Consider the following 27,986-nt stretch of genomic DNA (forward strand, 5'->3'; position numbering starts at 1 on the left):
ATTTAAATTTATTGTGTAATAAATCAAATTACTTGGTCTTATTCTACTCTGTTACAATTCTGTACTCTTACGGGTATTATGTACATGTTGTGTGTCTAGCCATTTGCTGAAACTATTAGGTTTTTGTATTAGAAGAAAACATGACTATCTTTAATTTGCTTTGATTTAAGGTTTCTATTTTGAAGTGATAGAAATTACCCCTGAAGCTGTTGGGATTCACAGATTCAACAGAGACAACAAGAAGGTAGTAATAACTTATTCAACACCTTGTAGTAAATCATGTGTTCATGACTTAAGGGAAGCTCATCTCATCAAGACCTGAGGACTTTGCTGTCTTCTGCACCTGTGATTCTTGCTTCTGGATTTCATATACTGATGTGATCCTTAGAGTGATTTTTCTGAAGGAATTTTCTGGCCTGTGGTTTGGTGGTATCCAGAGTACTGACTCTAAACCCGGGTAGCTAATTATAAGCAGGCCAACATCTATTTATTGTTATGCTCTGTTAAGAGAGGTGGAGTGCTCACTGGAAACCAAATAGTGCTAGGTTAATATGGGCTGTTTGCCAGAGCTGAGCCCAAAGGTTTGGTTTTCATATACTGGCATTCATTTTATGCGGGCACAAATACATCACTTGTCTAAGGCAGTATTTACACTATGGAAACTGTTGTGGAACAGCTGTGGTGCTGTAACTCTTCCAGCGTTAACTTTGTTGTGCAGACAGAGCATACAACAATGAACAGGATTTTTCTCTGACTGTAAAACAGGTTGATAGAAGCTATCTGCTGTTGATCTAGGTATGTCTACACTGGGAGGTTAGGTCTGTAAAGCTATGGCACTCAGGGATATAGATTTTCACAATTCTGAGTGCTGTAACTATGTTGACCTAAATTTTGAATGCAAACCAGGCCAAAGTCCCTGATTTGCATATGCAAGCAGAAGTACATAATCTGAGTGGTGTAAACTATGGGTACAAATAATTGGTTAAGGATGAACTGAACCCTTTGCTTAAAAAGTATCTTTCTGTGACCAGTGCCATCTACACATAAAAGTAAGGACTTTTCCTGCCTCCCTGTAGCTCTGTCCAAGTGAGCAGAAAGCTGTAATGAAATACTTGCCCAGATCAAATTGGCATGAAAATGGTATGCATTTTAAGGAAAGAAAAGATTTTTGTATCCCTTTTCTCTTTTGGGGAGTGGATGCTTAACAGGCTTACCAGGTCTGTTTGGTACAGATACTAATGAGATTCACACAACATGATTGGAAATTGTGATTAATCATTACTGAGTGAATAGTATTTGGTGCAGTCTTTATAACTTCACCAATCTCTTAAACTCTTAGGCCATTTCTACACATGCCACTTTCTTCAAAAGTGGCATGCTAATAAATGGCCCGAAATATGCTAATGAGGTGCGGATACAAATTCCCTGCACCTCCTTAGCATAAGTTCATGTGATTTGGAATCCGGAAGATGTTCTTCTGGACTCCAGAATGCGGTTTAGAAGCGCGGCCCCCGGGGGGGGGGGGGGGTCTTCCGGAGGCCCCTTCTTCCCAAAAATTTTCAGGACTTCCTTCTGGAAGATCCCCTCGCCCCCCGGGGGCCGCGCTTCTAAATGGCGTTTTGGAGTCCAGAAAAGAGTCTTCTGGACTCTAAATCACATTACGTTATGCTAATGAGGTGTGGGGAGTTTGCATCCACAGCTCATTAGCATATTTTGGGCCATTTATTTGAAACAGCCTTATTGATTAAATGGTCACAAAGTTCATACCTACTCTTAACCAAACTATAAGCAATTATTCCATTGCATTGAAAAGTGATACATATGGTAAATAATTTGTGAAACAACAGCTTGCCTCAGGTTTGTATCTGGCTGTTTTCTTATTTTAGTTGTCTGTCTTATATTGTACATAACTAAGGGAGGAAAAATTGTTTTCTTTGAATGGCCTTGTGATATGCTGGGGTAGGAAGAAAGCCTCATCTTCTTCACCATGCCTTAGATCTCGCGTTTGACAGGGGATGCAAGAGGTGCAGTCCAATTTCTAATCAACTTCTAACTCTCCCTTTGGGGACTGATATTTCCATAAGTAGAGTGCCATCTCCATGAAAAGTGGATCCCAGAGGTAGTGCCAGAATGCTGTTTCACACAGTTTGAGTTCATCCATCCTATTCAGTGACCCCTCTGAGAATAATCTAATAATAACATAGGTTCTCTCCTTTCCAGAAACAAGGGCCATTAAAGAGGTGCAGAGAGAATTTAGAGGGGTGGGGATTTTAGCTAAGGTATGTCCAGATCCCAGAAAATGATGGCAACCAGTCTTTGACTTCAGGGAACATAAATCTTCCATGAGGAAGTTCAGATCCCAAATGATGACTTGTGTAGTCAGATTTCCATCTTTACCCATCCAGGGCATTCTAAATCATATTGATCTGTTAGAACTATATCTCTCAGGAGAGAAGTTATGATGTATTAGTTAAGCAGGAAGAATCCATTCTCTCTTGAATGAGATATTCCAGACATGGGGATTCCTGCTGGTAGACCTCTGTATGACCAGGTATACAAAGAAATGCCATGTTTTCTGCAGCCATGTCACATAGTGGCTGCTTTTCTCATTCCATGATCAGATTAACTGTTCTTTTGTCTTCCCACCATTTCTACTAAATCCAAGACCGTGAAGGGAAGCGAGACAAGACGAGACTCAGATGATCCTTGGGACTTCAGTTTTTGGTGTTCAGACCTGATGCATCTCTCCAGTCATCAGTTCATAGCTCTTTTGTTTCGTATGGACGTAATTTCTCAGTATTCCAATTGCATACTGTGACATTTTTCAGGATACACTTTGAAGTGTTGAACAGCTGTGCCCTCTGTAATTCTCTAGCCTGGGGTATTTTGCACACTGCTTTGCTGTCAGATTGTCTATTCCTGGCCTGCTCACACAGACTTCAGCTTGGAAATTCATACCCAGCTAAATAAACAAGCCCTCTGACCAGTCACTCATTAATTATATACAGGGTAACACCTGCGTATTCTGAGTCCCAGCCTTGTCTCCCTGAAATGTGAGTCTTGTGCTCTCCAGCAGCCTATGGAACTGAAAGGAAAATGATAATGCACTAGCCTTGTTAATCCAAATGGTGTTTAGCAACACACACCACTGCTATCTTGCTGTTTAAGATAAAACAAAAGATGAGTTAATTACTGTCATAAAGGTAGAATTTAAGTGATTATGCAAAAGAGTTAGCATTGGTTAATAGGAAATAAAAGGGTAAAACACAAGCTAGTACCAAACTTAACAATGTAAGTGAAGTTAAAAGCAAATGGTTTTGTTTCATCATATGTTGCCATACATTTCACAGTGGGTCTTCTGTCAGCCTGGGATTCCCCCCCACCACAGTTCAGTTCTTGGAGAGTTGTTGATGACATGAGCACAGATGAAAGGAGATGGATGAAGTGGAGGCTCTCTCTCATTCTTATGCCACTCCTCCCTCTTTCATGATTATCCCAGGCTGGGATGCAGGTGACAAGCAATCTCTTGTGGAGGTGAAGATTAAACCATCACTGAGGTGAAATGTAGATTTCTCATTCACATCTTCCCATTTCTGGAGAATGACTGCGTAACTAAGTGATACTCTTTAACACCTGGCTGGTGTTCGTCTGTTCTTTGTTCTAAAACACTTGTTTGAGCCTGCTTTTCTTAAACTTTGAGCCTGTTACAGCAGGGCTACCTAGCAGAATCTTATAACTTCACATACAATGCTGATAACACATACTTTACCAAGACAATCATGTTCAGCAGTTTGAGTTTTCAAATGATACTTTACAAGGCAAACCTTGTACAAAATGTATCAATAGTCCTGTAAAAGTGGTGAACGTAATGGTATAGACCATTGCTCATGCTTTATCCAGACTATACATCTCTTCATCTGATGCCACGGAGAATCTCTAGTTCACATCAGCAGGTAGGGAGTGTTCAGCAGAGATCTTGAGAATCCTTTCCGTAAGTAGAAAACCCTCCATTACAAAATCAAATACACTGGAGATGTTTTTCTGTAGGGTGAGAGCAAGACAATGTGATGCTCTTCTGTCATTCATTCCGTTAATTCTGGAATATCTATTCTACCTTTCAGTTTCGTTATAATTTACTTGGGAATGAGTTTATCATCTGTCTTTTCAGGACTCTGCCATAGTTTCTCACAAGAGGTCAGAAAGTTTCTAAAGAATCTATTGCAGATGTTTCCACCAGTTAGAAAGATCCCAGCTTCTTGGGATTTAAACCCAGTTCTTACTTCTCTGATGGAACTTCCATTTGAGCCTTGGCCCTCTTGTTCCCTTCATCATTTATTTGAAAGGTATATTTTTGGTGCTATTTGTTTGTGTTAAGGGTAAGTGAAATTCAGGCACACGTACTTACGTCACCTACCCCATAGTTTTACATGCCAAAATAGTGACTGAGCCCTCACCCTACACTTATTCCAACAGTGGTTTCAGACTTCCATGTTAATTGATAGTCAATTAATTTGTATTTTTCCAAAATGTATTTTTGTTTTTCTAGTGAATCTAAACTTCATACACTGAACATCAAGAGGAGGCTTTTGTACTCTAGGATCATTCAGAAAATCTCTTAGGCTGCGTCTACACGTGTCAGATCTTCTGGAAGAACGCTGGCTTCTGCCAGAAGATCTGGGGAGCATCCACATGTACAAGGTGCTTTTCCAGAAGGAATCCGGAAGCACATACCCCTTCTTCCGGATCTCTAATGCCGGTTCCATAAGGGGAATAGCGCTTTCTTCTGGAAGATTCTTCTGGAAGAAAGCATGTGTGGACGCTTGCGGACCGCTTCTTCCAGAGCCTGGAGACAGTCTATCAAGCCCCTGGGGGTTCTGTGGTGCCTGGTTCCACCAGCAGTTAAAGCTGGAAGGACCTAGAAACACCAGAGCAGGAAGCAAGGGCTGTGGAGGCTGGCAGCTTGTGCTGGGCTGCAGCACCCAGCCTACTGCCACCCCAGAAGTTACAGCCAGCAGCTGGATGGCCAGCAGCCAGCCGCTCTGCAGTCCCCAGGGCAGCCCTGGGGACTCAGCTCAAGGCAGCCCAGAAGGGGAGCAGCCGCCAAAAAGGAGGGCCCCAGCCTGGATGGAGCTAAAGCTGCGAGACCTTCTTGCACTTTGGCGTGAGGAAGACATCCTGAGGGACATGTCGGGGCACTGGCAAAATGCTCATGCCTGTGCCTGCCTGGCCAACCATAGCCATCCTGCCTGGACCGCAGACAAGATCTTATACAAGATTAAAGAATTGCGCCAGGGATATGTATGGGCCAGGGACAGCAGTTGCCACTCTGGGGCCAACCCAGCCAGGTATCCCTACTATAAGGAGCAGATACTGGCCGGGGATGACACCTCACCATCTCATGAAAATGGCAGCCACAGACACCTCTGCCTCCCTGAGAGGGAGGACGGGGGCTCCTTCGAAAAGGCCAGGGAGGAGGGGAAGCCCACCAGCTAGCCCCAAGGATGACTCCTGCCCTGAAGGGTCCCTGGTCATAGCCATGGCCTCAGGGCTGAGCAGCCAGGCAACCTCCAGCTGGGTATCACTGGACCTATACGAGGTCACCCCAGGTAAGTGCGTGGCATGGTGCATCCCCCGGTGGGGACACACACAAGCCCCCCCTCCACACCTCCCTGATGCCCCACACCAGAGTGCACCTTGGGGCTGCAAACAAGCTGCAGGGCACCTTGCATGCCCACCCCCCTGCGAGAGCCTCTGCACGTGCAGGTCCGAGCAGTGGGGAACCCAGGGTGCAAAGTCACATCTGTTCTAACCATTCCCCAGGCAGGGAGCCCTCGGTGCCTGACTGCACCCCTCTCGCCCAGTTCTCCATTCCCAAGTGGGGCCCTTCACAGGTGGCAGCATCCCCAAAGTGAGGGTCTGCCCAGGCCACCGTACCAGGGCCATGGGCCTGTGCTACAAGGGCATCCTGGGTCTGCTGGCAGCATCCAGACCAGAGAAGCAGGAAGTCCCCCAGGCAGGCCACAACCCTTGTGAGTGGCTGCAGCCTGGCAGGCATGAAGGGTCCATTGCCAGAGCCTGGTGGAGGAGGCAGCAGCATATGTGGCTGCCCTCTGACACCAAAATGACATGGCGGAGAGGCGCTTGGCCCTGGAGGTGGAGGACTTGTGGTGGCACCAGGACACATGGGGGGAGGTGGTGGGGATGCTCCACCAGGTGTGCGGGGCCCTCGTAGTGCCCCCCCCACCCCACCCCCCCGCTGTCCCTCTGCTGCCCCTCCCCCCACTGCCCCTGCCGTTTCCACAGCCCCCTCTTGCCCCCCCCCACTGCCCCTCAGGCCTGAGCCATCCCACCCCCCTGAGGCCCTAGCTGCCCTCCTTCCCCAGGGGCTTCCAGCGGCAGCCCTGCAAGACCTGGACACCGGGCTAGTGGCCATGGCAGGCCCCCTGCCCCGGGAATCTTCCCCCATTGCCCCCACCAAGGATGTGCCACAGGCTGCCCACCACTACCTCCCTGTGCTCTCTGCCCCATCGGGGCCCTGACAGGGACCATGCACCCACAGCAGGAGAGGCAGCCATGGGTGCTGGGGCTCAAGGCCCTCCACCCCATCCCTTGAGTAGGGGCCCTTTCCCGTCCCAACACCTTCCACACCCAGGTTGTTACACCCCTGCTGCCGAGGTGCCCCCTTGTAAATAGTTGGCTCCTCTCCCTTGTTTTATATCAAACCTGTTTTATTGTTCATAGAGCACATTAACTATAGTTCATTATTTACATATAAGCAGTTTTTGTTGGCACCCCTGTGACCCTGTTCATTGGGGGGTGGAGGGTGACCTGTACTGGGCACCTGGCTCAGAGGTCCCCACAGGTGAAGGCCTCCTGGATGCAGACCCCATCTTGGTGGAACTGCCAGTTGGGGGCTGCGGTGGCTGTTCATACTCTTGTAGTGGCAGGGCCAGCCTGCCCTGGTGCTGTGTCCCCTCACGCAGCTCGAGGAGGTTGTGGAGAGCGCAGCAGGTGGCCACGAGCTGCAGGACATTCTGCACCCCCACATCAAGGTGCGTGAGGAGGCATCTGAACCTCGCCTTTAGGTGCCTGAAGGCACACGTCGTGGTGTTCTGGGTGCATCCCAGGTGGGCATCAAAGAGCTCCTGAGATGTGGTCAGGTGCCCTGTGCAGGGGTGCAGCAGCCATGGCTTAAGGGTATGCTGGGTCAGCTACCAGGCACAGTGGGATAGCGATGTCTCCGATGATGAGTTCCCGTTGGGCGACGTAGGTGCCCGCCTCCATCTGATGGCACAGGGAGGAGTTCCTAAGGATGTGGGCACCATGTGCCTGGCTGGGCCAGCGGACATAGACATCGGTGAACTGGCCCCAAGCATCCATCACCGCCTGGAGCACGATGTTGAGTGGCACCCCTTGTGCTTGACATATTGGCCACCTTGATGGTCTGGGGCCCTGATGGGGATAAGGGTGCTGTCCACTGCCGCGAAGCCCTGGGGAAACCCAAGCTCCTCAAAGCCCACCACAGACATGTCAAGGTCCCCAAGGTGCATGAGCCAATGCACGAGTACATTGTTGATAGCCCTAAAGACCTGAAGGGGACAGAGAGCATGCACACTGATGGGTGTGCCCAGGGGTGCCCTGGGCCAGTTTCTGTCCTTCCCCTCCCTCCCTCCCTCCGTTCCTCCCTATGGTCCCCCTTTTAGGGTACCACTCTGGGAGCAGGCCTGTGTATGGGTGGGGTATCGGGGTCCCCTGTGGTGGACTCCATGGCCCCTGTGTCCAGGCCCTCCCCGAGATCCCTGTTGCCTGACACCCCCATCCCTCTTCCCTGAGCTGGGCTGAGGCCTGGCATGTGGCTTACCTCGAGTACAACAGCCCTGACAGTGGACTTGCCCACCCTGAATTGCTGCCCTACAGAGGGGTAGCTATCTGGAATGGCCAGCTTCCAGATGGCGATGGCTGGGTGCTTCTCCACCAGGAGGGCTGGCCACATCCCCAAATCCTGACGGCGAAGCAGGGGGAGCCACCCAGGCACAGATTGCATGGAATGTGCCCTTCTGGATGCGCAGGTTTCAGTGCCACAATTCGTCATCCCACTGTGCCATGACCACCTAGCCCCACCAGTTGCTGCTGGTGGCATGGGTCTAGACGTGGGGGATGGGCTGTTGGGGCCTGGCAGGGGAAGAGGTGGGTCAGGGCCCTTGGAGCTAATGCTGTGTTCATGCAGCAGGCAGAGGAGGGTGGCCAGGGGGCTCCCGAGCATCCTTGTCAGGGTGAGCCTGTGCTGCTGAAGGACCTCGTGGGCACATGGGCTGTTCTGGGAGCAGCGCAATGGGCCTCAGCAGGTAGTGCAGGGAGTGGCTGTTGGGGGGACCCTTCAGCAGGCTGAGTGGCAAGTGCCCTGGAAGGGCTCTCCGCCCTTGCAACCCTGTCTGAGGCATTTCCTGCCCTGTTCTTCTGGAAGAGCATCCATGCATGTGTGGACGTGATCTTCCGGAAGTCTGGGCAGCTCTTTCGGATGCTGCTTTCTGCGTAGATGCTTTCTTTTGGAAGATGATCTTCCTGAAGAGAGCTTCCAGAAGGTCCGACGCGTGTAGATGCAGCCTAGACTATTCGTCATGTTTGGTAGTACATCTAGAGCAGGGGTGGGCAATAAGCTTCCCACAGGCTGGATGCGGTTCACCAGGGTTAGTTCCTGGCAGGCCACCAGACTCTTTACCTGAGGATAAATAGATACAACTGCTTGTAGCTCCTGTTGGCCATTCCTGACCTGGACTGCGCCACTTCCCTCAGCTTGCATTGGCTAGAGCTGCGAGCAGACATACCTGCAAATGCTTGGGTAAATAAAGTATTTGGGGGCCTGCTGGGGCTAACCCTGTTGAACTGCATCCAGCCTGGGGGAGGCTTATTGCCAGTCACTGATCCACAGGCAGATCACCCTGGTCTCTGCTCAAAGGCTGTTTAAATGGATTATTGCATGTATTAGAATATAGTGAAACATTAATACATTACTGTTCTGAGTTCATGTTACTGTTCATTGCCTGGGAGGTTAGGCTGCATCTGTGGCATGTTTCTATAAAAAAACTAGTTGTGGTGCTTTATAGAGCAGTGACATGGTCCTCAATGGATGCATTTACCAATCATCATTCTCTGGTGGCAGCAGCAAGCGCTAATGCACGAGTCAGGAAAGCAGTTCTGAAATTTTTAGTTAGGTGAGTTCCTAGCTCCCACTACTTGGAACCCAGGGCTTCCCTACTCATAGGCAAAACATGCAGCCGCACGGGGCAGCATGAAATTCGGGGCATCATATTGCCCCAATTTTCATGTTGCCCTATGCATCTGCATGCTGCCTATGGGCTCCAGCTGTCCCCAATCCATCTCCTGGCCTTTCCTGCCCCAACTCAGCACCAGTCTGTCTGCCCCCATGACTCAGCCCTGTTCTGGCCACCTGTCCCCAGAGCTCAACACCCAGCCCATGCTCACCAGGGCTGTGTCTACACAGGAGCCCTCTTTCGAAAGGCTAAAAATTGAATGACAGTAAATGAGATCTAGCCTTTCAAAAGTGCACGACTACACACCAAAAGTGGATGGAAGGTTCAGTGCCCCCTTTTGGTAGACTGTTCTTTTGAAAAGTAGCCTCCACAGGGCTAGGTACACTTTTTTTGAAAGAATGGAACAGGAGGTGCTGCAGACAGTGTCACATGGCTGCCAAGCCCTTCCGGGGCCTGTAGCCAGCCGCCTCCTTAAAGGGCCTGTCCCAAAAACCCCAGCCCTGCACAAGCTGAGGCCTGAGGAGCTACCCAAAGCCAAGCAGAGCCCGGCACGCAGCAGCATGAACAAGCACCCGCTCCTGGCTTTAAACGCCGACATCCTGGACACTACTACAGCTCCTGTGCAGTTTTTGTGGCCACCCTGTCCTCCTCAGGAGACTTAGCAGCCCCTGAAGGGATGTGGAGCCCCTCCGGCCTGGATCCCATCCCTGGGTACCCCGGTGCCTGTGGAGCAACCCCAGCAGCTCATACTGGTGGGAGCAGCTGGTCTTGGGGCAATGAGGTGATGCCAGATGGCTACAGAACTTCTGCACAAGTAGGGAGACCTTCCAGGTGCTCTGCCACTGGCTTGCCCCCACACTGAAGCACCAGGACACCACCATGTGGCCCGCTCTCCCCCTTACGAAGCAGGACACTATTGCTCTTTGGAAACTGGCCACCCCTGACAGCTAATGCTCAGCGGGGCATCAGTTCGGGGTGTGAACGGCTACCATCAGCACTGTTCTCATGTCGGTAAGCCAGGCCTGGGTCACACCCCCACCATGGGGAGGAGGAAGGGGGCTCCTGGGCTTTGGGACCCTCGACAGCAGGGGGGCAGAAGTGGGTGGGATGCAGGAGCTGCTGGCTGGGAGCGGGTAGGGTTGCAGAGGCTGGGAACTCTCCGCCACACTCTCACGAGAGCACATGTCCTCCACCCCGTGTAGATCATCTGCACGATAAACATGATGCTCCTGCACTGAGTCAGTCACATCAGGGACCGAGATGCTGCTGTTGAGAGCTTCGCAGCACTCAGGTTCCTGAACTGCTTTGGTGCCCAGGATAGGATGCTCATTACCATCCGTGCCCTGCCACAAAGCGCCGTCCACCATATTAACCGTAAGGGCTGCCACTTGGTAGTTCTCCAGGCCCTGGTGGATCACAAAGGTTGGTTCATGGACTTGTATGTGGGCTGGGGAGGCTGAACACGTGACATCTGGGTGTTTTGGAATTCTGTCCTGTACCGGCATATGGAGGCTGGGACCTACATCCCCCAGCAGGAGCTCCAGCTGTGGATACCACCATACCACTGTGCATAGTGGCAGATGCCATATACCACCTGCTGCTGTGGCTCATGCGGCCCTGTATTGGCCACTTTGACCCCACCCAGGAGGCCTTCACTACCCTCTTCAGCCAGGTCTGCCATGTCATGGAGTGGGCCTTTGGGTGCCCGAAGAGGTGGTGGTGGTTCTTTCTCTTGTGCCTGGAGGTCAGGGTGCACAACATCCTGCTGGTGGTGGGCAGCTGCTGTGCCCTCCACAACATTGGGGCTCCCCCACCTTAGCCTGGCGGAGGCTGGCAGTGTTCTCCCCCAAACACCACTGCAGTCTTATGTCTGCTCTCCAGGCAGGACAGAAGGCGGTCCCAGGCCTCCCTCTGTCAGGCCAGGTTGGCCTCCTCCAGCTGGAGGCATTGCTCCACCGCTTTGGCCTAGTGGAAGCTGGCGGTGACCTCCCCCAAGTGCTGCTGCGTTCTCTGGCTGAGGGCCTGGCATGGTGGCGTTAATGGAGTCACCTGGCCTTTCTCTGTTAAGGATGCTGTTAAGGAGGATGAAAGGCTCAGGGAAGGAGAGCAGTCGATGGGGGCAGAGGGAAACCATCCCATAGTTGGGACCCTTCTTCCAGAGGGTGCTATGGTATCCTCTCGCGTTGAGGATACCTCTCCGGGGGAGGGAACGCCAGTTTTTAGGAAGAGGCAGGTGTTAGTGGGTGATTTGATCATTAGAAGTATAGATAGTTGGGTTTGTGATGACCGGGAGAACGATATGGTGACTTGCCTGCCTGGTGCGAAGGTTGCGGATCTTTTTAGGCATCTAGACAGACTTATATGCAGAAGTGGGGAGGAGCCGACGGTCGTGGTACATGTAGGTACCAATGACGTAGGGAAGGGTAGGAGAGATGTCCTGGAAGCCAAATTTAGGTTGCTAGGAAGGAGACTGAAATCCAGGACCTCTGTGGTGACATTCTCAGAAATGCTTCCAGTTCCACGCGCAGGGCCAGGTGGGCAGGCAGAACTTCAGAGTCTCAATGCGTGGATGAGACGATGGTGTAGGCAAGAAGGGTTTAGATTTATTAGGAACTGGGGACACTTTTGGGGTAGGGGGAGCCTATACAGGAAGGATGGGCTCCACCTAAACCAAGGTGGATCCAGGCTACTGGCATTAAACATTAAAAAGGTCGTAGAGCAGTGTTTAAACTAAGAGATGGGAGAAAGCCGATTGGTGCGGAGAAGCACGTGGATCGGATGGAGACTTAGGCAAGACTCCATTGATAGAGATTCTCTAGAGTTCAGTCAGAAAGAGAAAAAGGGAGATGATAGAGTATGGGCCAGATCAGATGAGAAAAAATCACATGTAAAAGAATCCAGTACGTCAGGGAAGGGCAGGCATATGAATAGTGGTAGTTTTTTAAAGTGCTTTTACACAAATGCTAGAAGTCTGTCTAATAAGATGGGTGAATCAGAGTACCTCATATCAAAGGAGGAGATTGACATAATAGGCATCACGGAAACCTGGTGGAATAAGGACAATCGGTGGGACACTATCATACCGGGATATAAAATATACTGGAAGGACAGAATGGGTCGAGTGGGTGGCAGAGTGGTACTGTGTGTGAAAGATAATATAGAATCAAATGAAATAAAAATCCTAAATTAATCAAAATGTTCCATAGAATCACTATGGATAGCAATTCCTTCCTCTGATGGGAATATAGCACTAGGGATATATTATTGACCACCTGACCAGGACAGTGATAGTGCTGCTGAAATGCTAAGGGAGATTAGAGAGGCTATCAAAATAAAAAACTCACTAATAGTGGGGGGTTTCAATTATCCCCATATTGACTGGGTACATGTCACCTCAGGAAGGGACTGAGAGAGAAAATTTCTTGATGCCTTAAATGACTGCTTCTTGGAGCAGCTGGTACAGGAACCCACAAGGGGAGAGGCAATTCTTGATTTAGTACTGAGTGGAACACAGGATCTGGTCCAAGAGGTAACTATTACAGGACCGCTTGGAAATAGTGACCATAACATAATAACATTTAATATTCCTGTGTTGGGAAGAACACCACAACAGTCCAACACTCTGGTATTTAATTTCAAAAAGGGGAATTACACAAAAATGAGGAGGTTAGTTAAGCAGAAATTAAAAGGTAGAGTAACTAGAGTAAAATCCCTGCAAGCTGCGTGGAAACTTTTCAAAGATACCATATTAGAGGCCCAACTTAAATGTATACCCCAAATTAAAAAACACAGTAAAAGACCTAAAAAAGAGCCACCATGGCTTAACAACCATGTAAAAGAGGCAGTGAGAGATAAAAAGGCATCTTTTAAAAAGGGGAAGTCAAATCCTAGTGATCAAAATAGAAAGGAACATAAACACTGCCAAAATAAATGTAAAAATGTAATAAGAAAAGCCAAAAAAGATTTTGAGGAACAGTTAGCCATAAATTCAAAAAACAATAGTAAAATGTTTTTTAAGTACATTAGAAGTAGGAAGCCTGCTATAAAAGCAGTGGGGCCCCTGGACGATAGAGACATAAAAGGAGCAATCAAGGAAGATGATGCCATTGCGGAAAAACTAAATGATTTCTTTGCTTCAGTCTTCACGGCTGAGGATGTTAGAGAGATTCCCAAATCTGAGCCGTCCTTTATGGGTGACAAATCTGAGGAACTGTCCCAGATTGAAGTATCATTAGAGGAGGTTTTGGAACTAATTGATAGGCTAAACAGTCACAAGTTTCCGGGACTGGATGGTATTCACCCAAGGGTTCTGAAAGAACTCAAATGTGAAATTGTGGAACTATTAACGGTGGTTTGTAACCTATCCTTTAAATTAGCTTCGGTACCCAGTGATTGGAAGACAGCTAATATAACACCAATATTTAAAAAGGGCTCTAAAGGAGACCCGAGCAATTATAGACTGGTAAGTCTAACGTCAGTACTGGGCAAATTAGTAGAAACAATAGTAAAGAATAAAATTGTCAGACACGTAGAAGAACATGATTTGTTGAGCAAAAGTCAACATTGTTTCTGTAAAGGGAAGTCATGTCTTACTAATCTATTAGAGTTCTTTGAAGGGGTTAACAAGCATGCAGACGGGGAATCCAGTAGACATAGTATACTTAGATTTCCAGAAAGCCTTTGACACGGTCCCTCACCAAAGGCTCTTATGTAAATTAGGTGGTCATGGGATAGGAGGAAAGATCCTTTCATGGATTGGAAACTGGTTAAAAGACAGGAAACAAAGGGTTCTTCTTCGAGTGTCTCTGTGGGTGCTCCACAATAGGTGTCGGGCTTGCCCGGCGCCGCAGATCGGATCTTCCAAGCAGTTTCTGCCGGACCGTGCATGCGCCGGCGCGCGCCGCTCCCTTGCGCGCTCCTGGCCATGTGCGCGATCCGGTCCCCACCAGTTCCTCTTAACCGCCGTCGGCTGCAGACGGAATCCGAACTAGGCTAAGGCCAAGTTAGCGTATTCAATGGTTTTAACTGTTTTTTCTTTAAAGTTTTCAAGTTCTTAGGCTACTGCAAGTTAGCCAGTTGTTATTTTTCAAAAAAAAAAAAAAAAAAAAAAATCAACAAGCGGGACAGCATTCAGTCCAGTCCCAGTAACAAGCGGAACACCGGAGGCCAGGAGCCTAGGGCCATCAGCCCTCCTGCCGTGGCAGGCCATTGGAGAAGGGGAAAAACAGCACAGAGAAGGTGCTAAGTACCCATTAACAACTGAAAGACTCACCAACAATGTCCTCTTCAGGATTTAAGAAATGTGAGTCCTACCGAGAGGCCATGCCAGCGTCTGATGGGCACAGTCTATGCATAAGGTGCCTGGGGGAGTCCCATGTCACGCAGAAATGCTCCTTCTGTGCAAAACTAACAGCCAGAGCAAGGAAGGACAGGGAGATGCGGCTTAAAATGCTGCTCTTCGACAAGGCCCTCCAGCCAGACGTGCCGGAGCGGCCGCAGCAGGAGGGACCCTCCGGGGCCCATAAAAGGAAAGCTGCCTCCCTCACCCCATCAGCACAAAAACGGAGGAAAGCCTCCCCAGCCCGATCCCTGCCGGCAGCAACAGCGAGCGGGACGGGAGGAGCACGCAGCCCCCAGCCGCAGCAACAGCTGATCGGCGGCGGCACGGAGAGCCACGTGGAAGCGGCTCAGCCTCCGATAATCAATCAGCCGCCCCGCACCGCAGGCAGGGCGGCGGCTAAACAAGCGCCGATACCGGCGGCACCGACCCCCGGGGAACCGGCGGTGCAGAACGCGCAGGCACGCAGCCTGCAGGCACCGGAGGACACCGCCCGTGCGGCACCGCCCATGAGCGTGCCGAGCATGGCGCAGACGGGGCCGAGATCCCCTACACGCCAGGGGGCGGAGTTACCTCCTCAAGGGAGGGGGAAGGCTGCACACAAAACGAGGCAGCGCAGCCCCTCTCCAGACAGGGCTGTGGAGTTTCTTTCTTTCAGGCCTCCGCTTATGCTGCAGACTCCAACCAGAAGGCAGGGGTCCTCCCTAGCCTACCCGCAGCCCCTGTCTCCATTTTTACAACCAGACTTGCCCTGGCTGGGACCACCTTCACCCTTCCTGGGGTTTGAGCCGCTGGAATACTATCCAAAATCGCTCTCTCCAGTGTCCCAGATCTCTCGACGATCTCGCTCCCCCAGACGCAGAGGGTATGCACCAAGGGAGTGGTCTAGGTCACCTTCCCAAGAACAGTGCCTATACTGCCATGGTCGCCCCTATCACGCGGGGCATAGACACCACCGGCAGTCTACCAGGGAAAGATCCCCACAGACGATCTCGTATCCCCGAGGGCAATCGCGAACGGGGACAGAGACTCAAGTATCTCAGGGGGGACTGGTTATGGAGCCCCGAGATTTCTCCTCGCAAGCCTCTAGCGAGAGGGTGTACCATCACCAACAGGAACCAGAAGGGTCCAGAGAGGCGTACCCTAGTGGTTCCTCGCTCTCCTCCCCGGACGAGGCTACGGCCCCGGGGGACATCCCTCCTCTGGATGATCTCAAACAGTTTCAAGAGCTGTTTAAGAGGGTGGCCTTCACGCAAGGCATCCAGACAGCAGAGGTGCAAGAGAAACACCATAAGCTCCTCAAAAATCTGAGACCTCCGGCCTCCTCCAAAATAGCAATACCGCTTGATGAAGCAATCTTGGAGTCCGCCACTATGATATGGCAGACACCTGCGATTGTTCCGCCTGTCCACAAGAGAGTGGATAAGAAATACTTCGTGCCGGCGAAGGGCATGGAGTTCCTGTTCAGCCACCCACAACCAAATTCCTTGGTGGTGGAGTCGTCGCAACAAAGATCAAAGACATCTCAATTCAGGACAGGGGGAACAGACAAAGATGCCAAGAAGCTAGAGCTGTTCGGCAGAAAGGTCTACTCCTCCTCCACTCTACTGTTGCGAATGGCAAATTACGCAGCGCATTTAGCGAACCATAATTTTGACAACTACACTAGGTTAACCTCCCTCATGGACTCGCTTCCAGAGGACAAGAAACCGGTGCTCAAGGCCATCGTGCAAGAAGGCTACGCGGCTTCGAGGACGGGAGTTCAGATCGCCCTGGATGTTGTGGACACAGCAGCACGTTCCACAGCTACGGCAGTGGTGATGCGAAGGGAGTCCTGGCTCCAGACTTCAGGTATACCGAGGGATCTGCAGGCAAAGATAGTCGATCTTCCCTTCGACTCGCAGAAGCTGTTTGCTGAATCAACTGACTCGGTCCTTCATTCCAGTAAAGATTCAAGAACCACACTTAGGACCCTGGGGATTTACACCCCTCCATACAGAAAGAAAAAGTACTACCCTCAACAAAGACGGTACCAGTACCAGCAACAGCGTCCCCAGTACCACAGGGGTTACGAGCAAGGGCGACATCAACAGCACCAGCAGTACAGAACTCCCAGGCGATGTTCACAACAGAGCCGTGCGTCCTCGGGGCAGGGCCAAAGGCCACAAGTTTGACACACAGATCCAGGGCTGCGCCATCACTACCATCGCACAAGGTCATCCGAAGCGGCTATTCCACCATCGCCTCCGACCATTCTATGACCGGTGGCAAAGGATCACCACAGACAAATGGGTGCTGGAGATCATAGCCACGGGGTACGCCATCCCCTTCCAGTCGCTCCCACCACCACGACCTCCACCCAGGCCCCACCTCCAGGAGGCCTCCCATGTAGCGAGGCTCAAGCAGGAGGTAGACCATCTCATGCTCATAGGGGCAGTGGAAAGAGTGCCGGAGCAACTGCAAGGAAAAGGGTTCTACTCGAGGTACTTCCTCACAGAGAAAAAGACAGGAGGCTGGAGGCCCATCTTAGATCTTCGAGGCCTCAACCGGTACCTGCACAAGCAACGCTTTCGGATGATCACAATCGCCTCCATCCTTACGGCACTGGACGATGGAGATTGGTTCGCAGCCCTCGATTTACAAGACGCGTATTTTCACATAACTATCCATCCGGCTCACCGGCGATTCCTCCGGTTCATGGTAGGCAAAGAACATTTCAATACAAGGTCCTACCATTTGGCCTCTCCTCGGCCCCCAGAGTCTTCACCAAGACCTTGGCAGTGGTGTCAGCCTACCTGCACAGACAGGGGGTATTTATATTCCCATATCTGGACAACTGCCTACTCAAAGAGGCCTCGGAGGAGGTACTACGCATGATACGCGTCACAACAGGCACGTTCTCTTCGCTCGGCCTGGTTATCAATCTGGCAAAATCAAAGATAGACCCCACACAGGACATAGAGTTCATAGGGGCACGCATAAATTCTATTACAGCGAGAGTGTATCTACCAGAGACTCGCTTTCGGGCCATCGGCTCCCTCGTGCAGGTCATCACCTTCAGCCCTACGGTGCCAGTCCTGACGTGCTTACAGCTGCTGGGCCACATGGCAGCGGCGATGTTCGTAGTACAGAACGCCAGGTTACACATGCGCAGCATGCAGCACTGGCTGGCGAGCATATACAAACCGGCAGCACACACCGTTCACAGGGTGGTGTCGCCCACAGCAGAGGTGCGCAAATCCCTGCAATGGTGGGTAAACCCCAAGAACTTGCTAACAGGCGTACCCTTCCACCAACCACAAATATCGGTGTTTCTTACTACAGATGCCTCCCTCATAGGGTGGGGAGCACACATGGGCGAAGAGGTGACTCAAGGGCTGTGGTCCTCCACGGAGCAGTCACTGCACATAAATATACTGGAGCTCAGAGCAGTGTTCAACGCCTGCAGACACTTTCGAGACCATATACAAGGCAAAGTCGTCGGGATCAGTACAGACAATACCTCCACCATGTTTTATATAAACCAGCAAGGAGGAGCTCGGTCCCGTGCCTTATGTGCGGAAGCAGTCCGGTTATGGAACTGGTGCATCGCCAACAATATAATCTCGAAAGCCGCGTACTTACCAGGCGCTCACAATGTGAAGGCAGATCAGCTGAGCAGGCGTTTTGCACTCACGCACGAGTGGCGGATCTGTCCCGATCTGCTACGACCGATTTTCCACGCATGGGGTTTTCCCCAGATAGACCTGTTTGCCACTCAACACAAGAAGAAGTGCCCACGATTCTGCTCCAGGGCAGGACTGGGATGGGGGTCCCTGGGGGACGCGTTCGCGATCTCGTGGAGGGGCCCCCTGCTTTACGCTTTTCCTCCCACAGTGCTGATCCACAAAGTCTTGCAGAAAGCCAGGAGGGAAGGAGCCCGAATGATCCTGATAGTCCCAACGTGGGATCGACAGCAATGGTTCGCCCTACTCCTGCGCATGTCGGACCGTCCACCGATGTCTCTTCCTGTGGCGCCAGATCTGCTCACGCAAGCCCAGGGGTCCATAGTGCATCCGCACCCCCAAGGCCTGCGACTACAAGCGTGGTCAATCCATGGCTCAGCTCCCTAGAGAGCACATGCACAGAGGAAGTGCAGCAAGTCCTAGAAAGTAGCAGGAGGACTTCCACCAGGAAGACCTACAAGCAGAAATGGACTCGCTTCACGGCTTGGTGTTCTACCAAACAGCTGGCCCCCCTTTCGGTGCCTATACCTGTAATATTAGAGTATTTACTGGACCTCAAGAGAGGAGGACTCTCACTATCCTCGTTAAAGGTCCACCTTGCCGCCATTTCGGCGTTCAGACACGAGGAGGAAGGGCACACGGTGTTCGCCCATCCCATGGTTACCAGGTTCCTCAAAGGGTTGGTAAACCTATACCCTCCTCGGAAACCGCTTCCACCTTCGTGGAACTTGGACCTGGTGCTTAACGCGCTAACGGGACCACCGTTCGAGCCCTTGGCCACGGTTTCCCTCTGCCTCCTTACGATAAAGACAACCTTTCTTCTCGCAATTACGTCAGCTCGCAGGGTGAGCGAGCTTGTGGCAGTTATGGCAACGCCACCCTGCACTGTTTTTTCCAAGGAGGCGGTAACCATACGGCTGCATCCAGCCTTTGTTCCCAAGGTTTCTTCTGAGTTTCACATTAACGAACCTATTGTTTTACCCTCGTTTTCTCCAAAGCCTCATAACTCTAACAAAGAGGCGCGCCTACACCTCCTGGACGTGAGGAGGGCGCTAGCCTTCTATGTAGACAAGACCAAGTCCTTCCGGAAAACGGATAGACTCCTAGTCTCTCTCGCTCCCAAATCGAAAGGAGAAGGTCTCTCTTCGCAGAGAATCTCGAAGCACATCGTATCCTGCATAAAAATGTGCTACGAACTCAAAAAGACTCCTTTATTGGCCACTCCCAGGGCTCATTCCACGAGGGCGGTGGCGGCATCAACAGCCTTTTTCAAGGGCGTTGCGCTAAAAGACATTTGCAGAGCGGCGACCTGGTCATCCTATGACACCTTCGCCAAACATTACGCCCTTCACAGGGTATTCCAAGAGGATACCCGTCTCTCGACAGCGGTCCTCTCGGGGACAAGCTGCACATAATCCGATTACCCACCTCCTATCTTGGGTTACTGCTGGGTAGTCACCTATTGTGGAGCACCCACGGGGACATTCGAAGAAGAAAGACAGGTTACTCACCGTAGTAACGGTGGTTCTTCGAGATGTGTCCCCGTGGGTGCTCCACTACCCGCCCATCCTCCCCGCTTCGGATCTCTGTTAGTGTTTTGCAGGAGCATCCGAGGCGGTTGGTCAAGGAACTGGCGGGGACCGGATCGCGCACGTGGCCAGGAGCGCGCAAGGGAGCGGCACGTGCCAGCACATGCACGGTCCGGCAGAAACTGCTTGGAAGATCCGATCTGCGGCGCCGGGCGAGCCCGTCACCTATTGTGGAGCACCCACGGGGACACATCTCGAAGAACCACCGTTATTACGGTGAGTAACCTGTCTTTGGAATAAATGGTAAATTTTCACAATGGAAGGGGGTAACTAGTGGCTTTCCCCAAGGGTCAGTCCTGGGACCAATCTTGTTCAACTTATTTGTCAATGTCCAGCCAGCTCCGCTGCCGCCTGCTGCTCTTCCAGCCTGTGCTGTCCTCCAGGCCTTGCTTCAGGTTGCTAACTCTCCTGGACTGGATGTCACTACAGTAAATGGCATCTGGTCTGAGAGAGTTGGCAATCCCTTCCCCCCCCCACCACAGTTTCAGCCCCCCGGTCCCCCTGGGAAGGTGGGGGTGCTGGTTCTGGAATGTGTAGGGCACCAGAAGGGGTGGCCCTGCTGGAACCAAACTGTTGCCTGTACACCATGACCAAGATCCTTACACACACAGGTTCAAAGACAAAAACCACAAATACTCAGTGTAAGGAGTTGGTCTGAAGAAGTGGGTCTGTCCCACGAAAGCTCGCCTAATAAACTATTCTGCTAGTCTTTAAAGTGCTACTTGACTGCTTTTTGTTTTGTGAGTGTAAGGAGGTGTCGCTCACCACCATGGCACCACCTGCTGGCCACTCTTGGAATTAGCTTTGTTTTACTGGTGCATCTTCATCTTGAGGCATCTCAGTACCATCACTTCTGTGATCAGGACCCTTGTCATTCTCAGGACTTTGGAGTATTCTTCTGGACACAGCCCCCTGGCTGTGCCCCACTCAATTCTCTCAAGCATTCTGGGGGACCAGCAGTCCTCTGTCCAGCCACTTGCCTCTGTGGCAGGGTGCATTCTGTACTGTCACTGCTCCCTTCAGCAGCAAGTGGTGCCAAAGGGGTATGATATTTTCTGGATGGGACATTAACTCAGTATATCTCAAGTCTAGGTCACAACCCAGGGACCCTCTAGCTGGCAGCCAAGCTCTGTGTCATCTCCACCCCCCACTGTCGGTTTCCCTGGGCCACTTCTTTGCAGCCTTAGCACCTTCTGCGTCCTTGGATCAGTGCTTCAGTCAGTACAGAGCTCCCTGCCCCGTGCAGCACTGCTTTGTCCATGGGGCTGTCTCCTCTCTCTCCTTCTGTTCACCCAGTCCGCTCTCAAACTCCAGGGAGTGACTGAAATTTTTGTTTAGCCACCCTTCTTATATGACCCATCCTGGTCCTGATTGGCTGTCTCTCCAAACTTCCTCCCAATTGGCGGTTTCTACAAGCCCTTTCCTACTTGGCTGTCTCCTGTGCAACTGCCCCAGTGTACCTTTAATCCCTTTTCTGTCAGTGTGGGGCAGACACCCCATCACATTTAACTTACAGTAAATGCCATTCTTTAAGGTGTTCTCTGCATGTGGATCCCATGACTCCCCATTCTTTCCCTATCTCCCTCCATCCCTGCCACACCGAGACTCTTAAGCTGTACTTTGGGGTGAAGGAACTAAAGTGTAGGCCCTATCCTTTATGCACTGAGTAGGGAGTCCAGGGGTGTGAGAGATGAATATGTGATTCACAGTGAACAGAGTTGATAAAACTACCAAAGTCCTATTTGGAGGGCATATGTGCACAATGGGTGAGATCACCACACTCAGAACATTGCAAGGAACCACGGTAACTGTATGGTAAGCAACTGTTTTTACAAGAAAGAAATCTTTCTTTTACTGCAGTGAACGATCAGGGAAAAGGATGAGTTTTTGTTTCCTTTGTTTTTGTAGACAAAGGGCAAATTTAAACTTTTCTGGGTCCGACATTATTCAGTATATCTCAATTTTTCTCATGTATCCCACAGGAGATAATGTACTTGAGGTGAATTTCATAAGTAGCTGTTGGTGTTGCAGAATAAAAGTAGAATTTATAACTGGCATTAGAAAAACCTGTCATGCACTGATTTGATGATTGAAGGATTTGCCTCAGTGCCAAGGTTATGTGCTATATTCTGTCTGTCATGAGCTTTTAGAAGTCCTGTGTGTATGTGACTGAAGAGTAGGAGTAGAGTCGTGAGTGCAGGCTTCAGGGTGAGGACAAGGGTAATGAACTAAAAATCTGTTTGTTTTTTTTCAATCAGACTCCAACCTTGGGTTGTATACTACATAAAGTGCATGTTAATTTAATGTATTCCTCTGATACAGGTTCCAGACTTTCCAAAGGAAGTGGAGATACGAGCACTGATCGAAGGACAGTTCATGGCCAAGCGGATTCATGCTGAAAAACTGGGATATAAAATCAGTAAGTGTGATTTAAAAAGAAGAAAAAAAAACCCGCAGCAGAGATAATGAAATGAAAGATCAAGCACTAAAAAAGAGTGGTTCTGATTTTGTTATCCTGCCTGACAAATACAGAAACTGATGTGAGAATGGACTGACTTTTCTTAAATACCATTCTTTACTATGGAGAAAGAAGCCAGATTCTTAATGGATGCCAGTTTAACTGGGGAGATGAGAGTCTTTCAGGATTAGGTCGGAGATTATTTCTTGAGGCATCCTACCTGTTTCAGTGTAGTAGGCTTCACTAAGAACTTTTAAACTTGATATTTTGTTAAATGAGAGAGGAAGGATGGTCTTGTGGCTAGGACACTAGATTTAATGCAGCTGCACTCTGGTCCTGGCTTTGTCATAAGAGTTGCTGTGTGACTTAGAGGAAGTTATTCTGTGCCTCAAGCCTTCAACTGTAAAGTGGAGATAATTCCTTTCTTTTACATTTTCTCCTCTACTTAACCTGTAGAATCTTTGGGGCAGAAATATTTTCTTTATTTTTGAGTGACATTTAGCATAGTGAAGCACTAATCTTGGCAAGTATTGTAATGGTGCAATAAAAGGTAAATAAATTACAAAATCACGGGTTAAAGTTTTTGCCTGATATTTTCTGCCATGTTTATCTTGGGTACGTAAGACTAAATAATCAAAATAGCCCATATTTTTGCTTGGCAGGGTGCAGTTAGAAGTTATATAAAAACAATGGTTACATCTGAGATGGGTAAAGATGCTAGTTGCAGATCCACATTTAAATGACGGATGTCACAGGGGATTTTGGGCCTGGTAGAGGCATGTTTGAGTCTACCAACTTCATTATTAGCATAATAGACTCCATAAATTAAGGCGTAAATGTAAATCAAGGACTCAAACCTTTTTCTAAACATAAAATCTGCAATTTTTATGTTAACACGTGACTCTAGGGACTGGACTTCAGGAAAAACATCAACTATCCTGAGACTCATGACAAAAATGTCAAGATTTGACAACACTGCTTTGTAAACACAATAAACAGACTGTGTAGTGGAGGCAACACACCTACTTATTTTTGGAAACATTAACATACATTGTATTTTAGATGTCCATTTATACCTCATTCTTCAAATCAGTGGTTATAATATCTGAGTGTGACACTGTCCCATGAATTGCATTTTCCCAACAGATGTTATGGACCATTTTGATTTTTGTTTTGTTGCAACAAGATAAGCTTTCAGCTATGTAACAACTAAAAGATGTATTTAAAAAGAACCACTGGGATTATTGCTAATTTTATGCCTTTACTGCTTTTTTCCACAATACTGTTGTTTATGTGGTGATGGCACTTTTCCACCCCCCCCCTTTTTTTTTTTTTTTGGGAAAACAGCTCTCAAATGAGAAAAAATGCAGTCTATTTTAGGGCACCAACACAATCAAAGTTCTATAATTATGTTTAGTTCCCCTGCACACATCGTACTCTACTTGTTTTGGTAGCTGTCAGCTTTTTTTCTCATGGTGATTCTTGGTAAGGTGTTTAAAAGTCTGTTTATCTTTTGAAGGAGGTGTGGTATAGAATCACTCATGTTCATTAAGTTTAACATCCACTTAGGCTTGTCTATATCGGTGATTTGCCCAGATTCCAGGAACTGAGCTGATTTACATCCACTGTGGTAGTAGCATCAGTGCAAACTGCAGTTTTCCTTAATCTACACTTTTGCACAGATACAGCTAGATTGGTAATTCCTGATAATTACTGGAATTGGGACAAATTTCTTGATTTAAATGAGGCATCAGTATGAGATGGAGTTGACATGATCTACCACAATATGTATGGTGTTTTGAAAGTTATAGGGGTCCATTTTCAGCACTACAAATGAACCAGAAAACCAGCCTCACTGGCTATCTGAGAATTTCTTCACAAAGCCCCATAGTATGGGAGCCCCAAAGGGTATGTAAAGTTGTATAACCACAACTTTCCTGCTCCTTATATTCTGTCTGAAGTGCAGCTGGGTCGGACCCAAGAATCTGGGTCACCATCTCAAATGCAACGGAAGATGATGAATAAGCGAGAAAGCCTCAGAGTTTGAAAGGAACTTGTCTAAGGATATTTCCTATCAACTAGGGTTTATGGATTAGCCCCATAAATAATATAAGCATTAGCTAATTTACTGTCACTTATTTTCATGTTATGAGTTCATTTGTCAGCTTTACAGGAGAATTGAAAATCTCCTGTTTTGCTAGAAATGGGTTCTTTATGCAGCAGGAAAACCCAGTGACACTGAGCTACCCTTAGTTTGTTTATTTAGTGCGTTTCCAGTTGCAGCTATCTAATGTAATCTAATTCTAGGAGTATTTCATACTTTAAAAAAAAACTCTTGCAAAAATCTTAAAACAATCCTGTAATTGCTGTGTGTGTATGTGTGCATGTTCAGATTTCCATATACAATTTGTTTATTTACCAGGAGAGGGTGGTAGATTCCATCTCATGATTTTTTAGCTGAAACCAAGAGGTATCTTTTTTGTATTTCAACCCTGTATTTAAAACTGACAGACTCATCAGATGATACTTGTGAGAAGCGTTAGGCCTTGTATCAATCTTGATTTAAAGGCTTTAATGTATTTGGCATTGTGTTCCAGTTGTTCCCATCTTATTCAATCAGATTTCAAGAGAAATGATTGAGTGACACCTATATCCTGTGAGAGCTATTTACTTGGGGGTTCTCAGAGTATTGCTAACTTGGAACAAAAAAATTAAGCTCACTCTGCTGCTGTTCCTTATATCTTCTGATTCACAAATCTGTTGAGATGTGCTGGTGACTTGCATTTTTTTCTGTGGACTTTGACTGTACTATAAACATCTTCTGTTTTGTTACTTCTCATTTTTTACAGCCATCCCCTTTGAAATTTAGTCTCAACTCAACAATTAGAATTCAGAAACTAGATTCTAGACTTGTCTGATGTATAGACTGGGGACCTGTTGTGGTAAAGCACTTTACCTCTTATATGTCCTCTGAAACCCAAACCATGACACTTTTATATTGAAAATTATGGTGTACTCAGTCTCCTGATACAGATAATCACGGCTGCTTTAAAAGTGTCAGTAGGTTCAAACTGTTTGGGCAATCTGTACTGTACTTGATTACTCTCTTAGAAGCTTATCCTGTTTCCATGGAAGTCAATTATAAAATTTACATAACTGTCAATAGAAGCAGGGTAAGACCCTTGCTTTGACTAGGGATATTACATGTTTGGAAGCTCTAACCATTGTTTTTATCTTGGTTTGGGGGAATTTAGTGTTAGAGTCAGTGTGCTCTGCTATAAAATAAGTAATCTAGGGAGTGAACCCCATGCTTGCTCCCAGCTGAATCAAGTATATTCAGGACTTTGAAGGAAACCTGTACATGTGGGAGGAGGTGGGGGATTTACTGTAATGTCCACAGACCCAGTAAGTGTAATGATTTTTGAGTATTCAGAAGTGCCAGTCGGTGACTATATAATTCTGTAGCTTTCTGACATTGTGTGATTATTAGTTTAGATTTTTAGGAGTTTGGTTCTCCATCATCAAAAATGTAATAGAGGTGGATATGATGTTCTCAGCTTTTTAGGCAACAACATGTTAAAACCCTTTTATTGCATATTACATTGTGCTCTACCTGTGAAAATCTGTTGCTTTCATTACCCTACTAATTGTGTGGACAGTACACTTCCTTGTTTAATGATTGATGGCTGCAGTATTAGGCATGCCTTAGTTTTTGTTCTCTTGCCAAGAACATGGTAGGTTGTGTTTTCTAAAGTGCTGTGGGTGATTAGGATTTCAAGGATGTGAAAGCATATTTTTTCTGTTTGAGGAAAAATGAGAGTGCGCCTGTCTAGGCTTTTTCTAGGGTCTAACCCTGCCATCATCACAGCAATGAGACTGAGAACCTATTTCAAAAGAAACCTAACCATAAGCAGAGTGAGGGCAAACTCCAGTGCATCCAGTGGAATTTTTCCTTTCTTTCTTCAGATAATGTTTTAAACCTTTGCTGAAGGATAATATCTCTCATTGTAATTTCAACATGTCAAGGACAGTGATAATGAACTGTTACACTGGAGCTGTTTGCTTCTCTTCGAGATCTCATCTGTGTGGCTCTTATAAAACCCACAGATCTCTATTTTGTTTTTTCTTGGGGTAAAACTGCTGAAACAGTGCTGAGAAAATGGACCATAGGGGCTGAGATTCATCTCACCTCCCACCAGTTATCAGGAAAATGGAGAGAAATCACATTATAGTGGAGCCAGAGAGGTTCACAAAATATCCCTGGAGAAGATATGGACATTTGGGCACGAAATTCTTTCATGAAGCTGTGTCCCAAAAGTGTGATATTAAAGTGTAAACTTTATGATGCAGTATCAATCCATTGTTGATGTGGTGACTCCCTGGCTCTGCAAAGATAGTGACCACTAATCCTAGGGGGCATTCATCTCACAATTTTTCCTCAGCTCATATGAATATCTTGCTAGTGGTTCAGTGTGAGTTATTAGTAAATTTTTCAATGGGTTCTGTGTGTGCCTACAGTCACCATTACTTGTCTTGCTTATAATATCTAGTTTCCTACTTGATAAATTATCACAAGTTTTGGGAAATCTTATTTCCTAGAGTCACAGTACTGAAAGCTTACTCTACCAAATTCTTTACATTCATTAAGGAAAACTCTGGCTACTTGAGCTGTAATTACAGTAGACTTTCCTTCCTAGTTGAAAAAAGGAGCTCTGTGATGGAGCCATTTTGTAGATGCACACAGATTAAATTGATGTTTTCGCCCTGAAGGATTTAAATTTCATGAAGAAAATCAATACTGAAATGTTGTGTTCTCTGCTTGCTTGTTTTTGTGCTTTTGCTCAGAGGTCAGATGCTGTTTCAGCAGCATGTGTGCAGGTGGCTCCTGTGTCTGAGGAAGAAGATGAAAACAGCTTAAAATGGTTTAAAATAATGTAGTGCTCTTTGACAGCAACAAAGGCCTCTATTTAAACACCAAATGTACAATTCGGGCTTCTTACGGTGCCCCTTGCCCCTGTGAGGAGAGGATTGCTAGCTCTAGAATTGAAAGAGGCTAGTTTTACCTTCATATTAATTAAAGAAATGATCCAGTTCTCACAGATGTCAATGATCTAAACAGCAACGAAGGGTCCTGTGGCACCTTATAGACTAACAGAAAAGTTTTGAGCATGAGCTTTCGTGAGCACAGACTCTAAAGGGTCCCAAATCCTTATCAGTGAAATAGCCCATAGGGGCCCCAGTTGTGATGTGTATACCAGCTTCTCAGCATACCATATGTTATGTCACCACAGGCCAGCAAATATCTATCTGACAGCAATGACTTCTGGTCATGATTAACCAGGGCTTGGACTAGTGACCTGGAGGTGAAAGGTTTTAACTGACTCTAGTGATGTTGCTCCTATTCCTTTTTTTGTGAGGCTATTTCACAGTGTAAAATATTTCACTTTTGGGAAGCTTTCAGCCTGTGTTTTCTTGTCTTTGATTTAAACTCATTATTTCTTGCAAATGAGAGATTTGCCAGATGAAGGGCGGCCCCCTGCCTCTGACTCCCCCATCCAGCAGCCCATCCTGCTGCCAGCTCTGCTTCTTCCATGCTGCCCCCTC

The 27,986-nt window shown here is 48.2% G+C and overlaps 1 protein-coding gene across 7 annotated transcripts in view; it reads left to right on the forward strand.

Annotated features, from left to right (window-relative positions):
- Positions 1 to 27,986, forward strand: part of XYLB (xylulokinase) — a 178,237-nt gene that overhangs the window by 42,191 nt on the left and 108,060 nt on the right. For 6 of the 7 annotated variants that reach the window (XM_074985108.1, XM_074985110.1, XM_074985114.1 and 3 more), the window contains 2 exons: positions 171 to 244; positions 22,247 to 22,343. In XM_074985108.1, coding sequence (XP_074841209.1) covers positions 171 to 244; positions 22,247 to 22,343 — 171 coding nt within the window. Of the gene's footprint in view, positions 1 to 170; positions 245 to 2,665; positions 3,053 to 22,246; positions 22,344 to 27,986 lie in introns of those variants that run through there. The other variant, XM_074985113.1, reaches the window with a different exon arrangement.

The sequence above is a fragment of the Carettochelys insculpta genome, chromosome 2, assembly GCF_033958435.1.
Source record: "Carettochelys insculpta isolate YL-2023 chromosome 2, ASM3395843v1, whole genome shotgun sequence".
NCBI classification, from domain to species: domain Eukaryota; kingdom Metazoa; phylum Chordata; order Testudines; family Carettochelyidae; genus Carettochelys; species Carettochelys insculpta.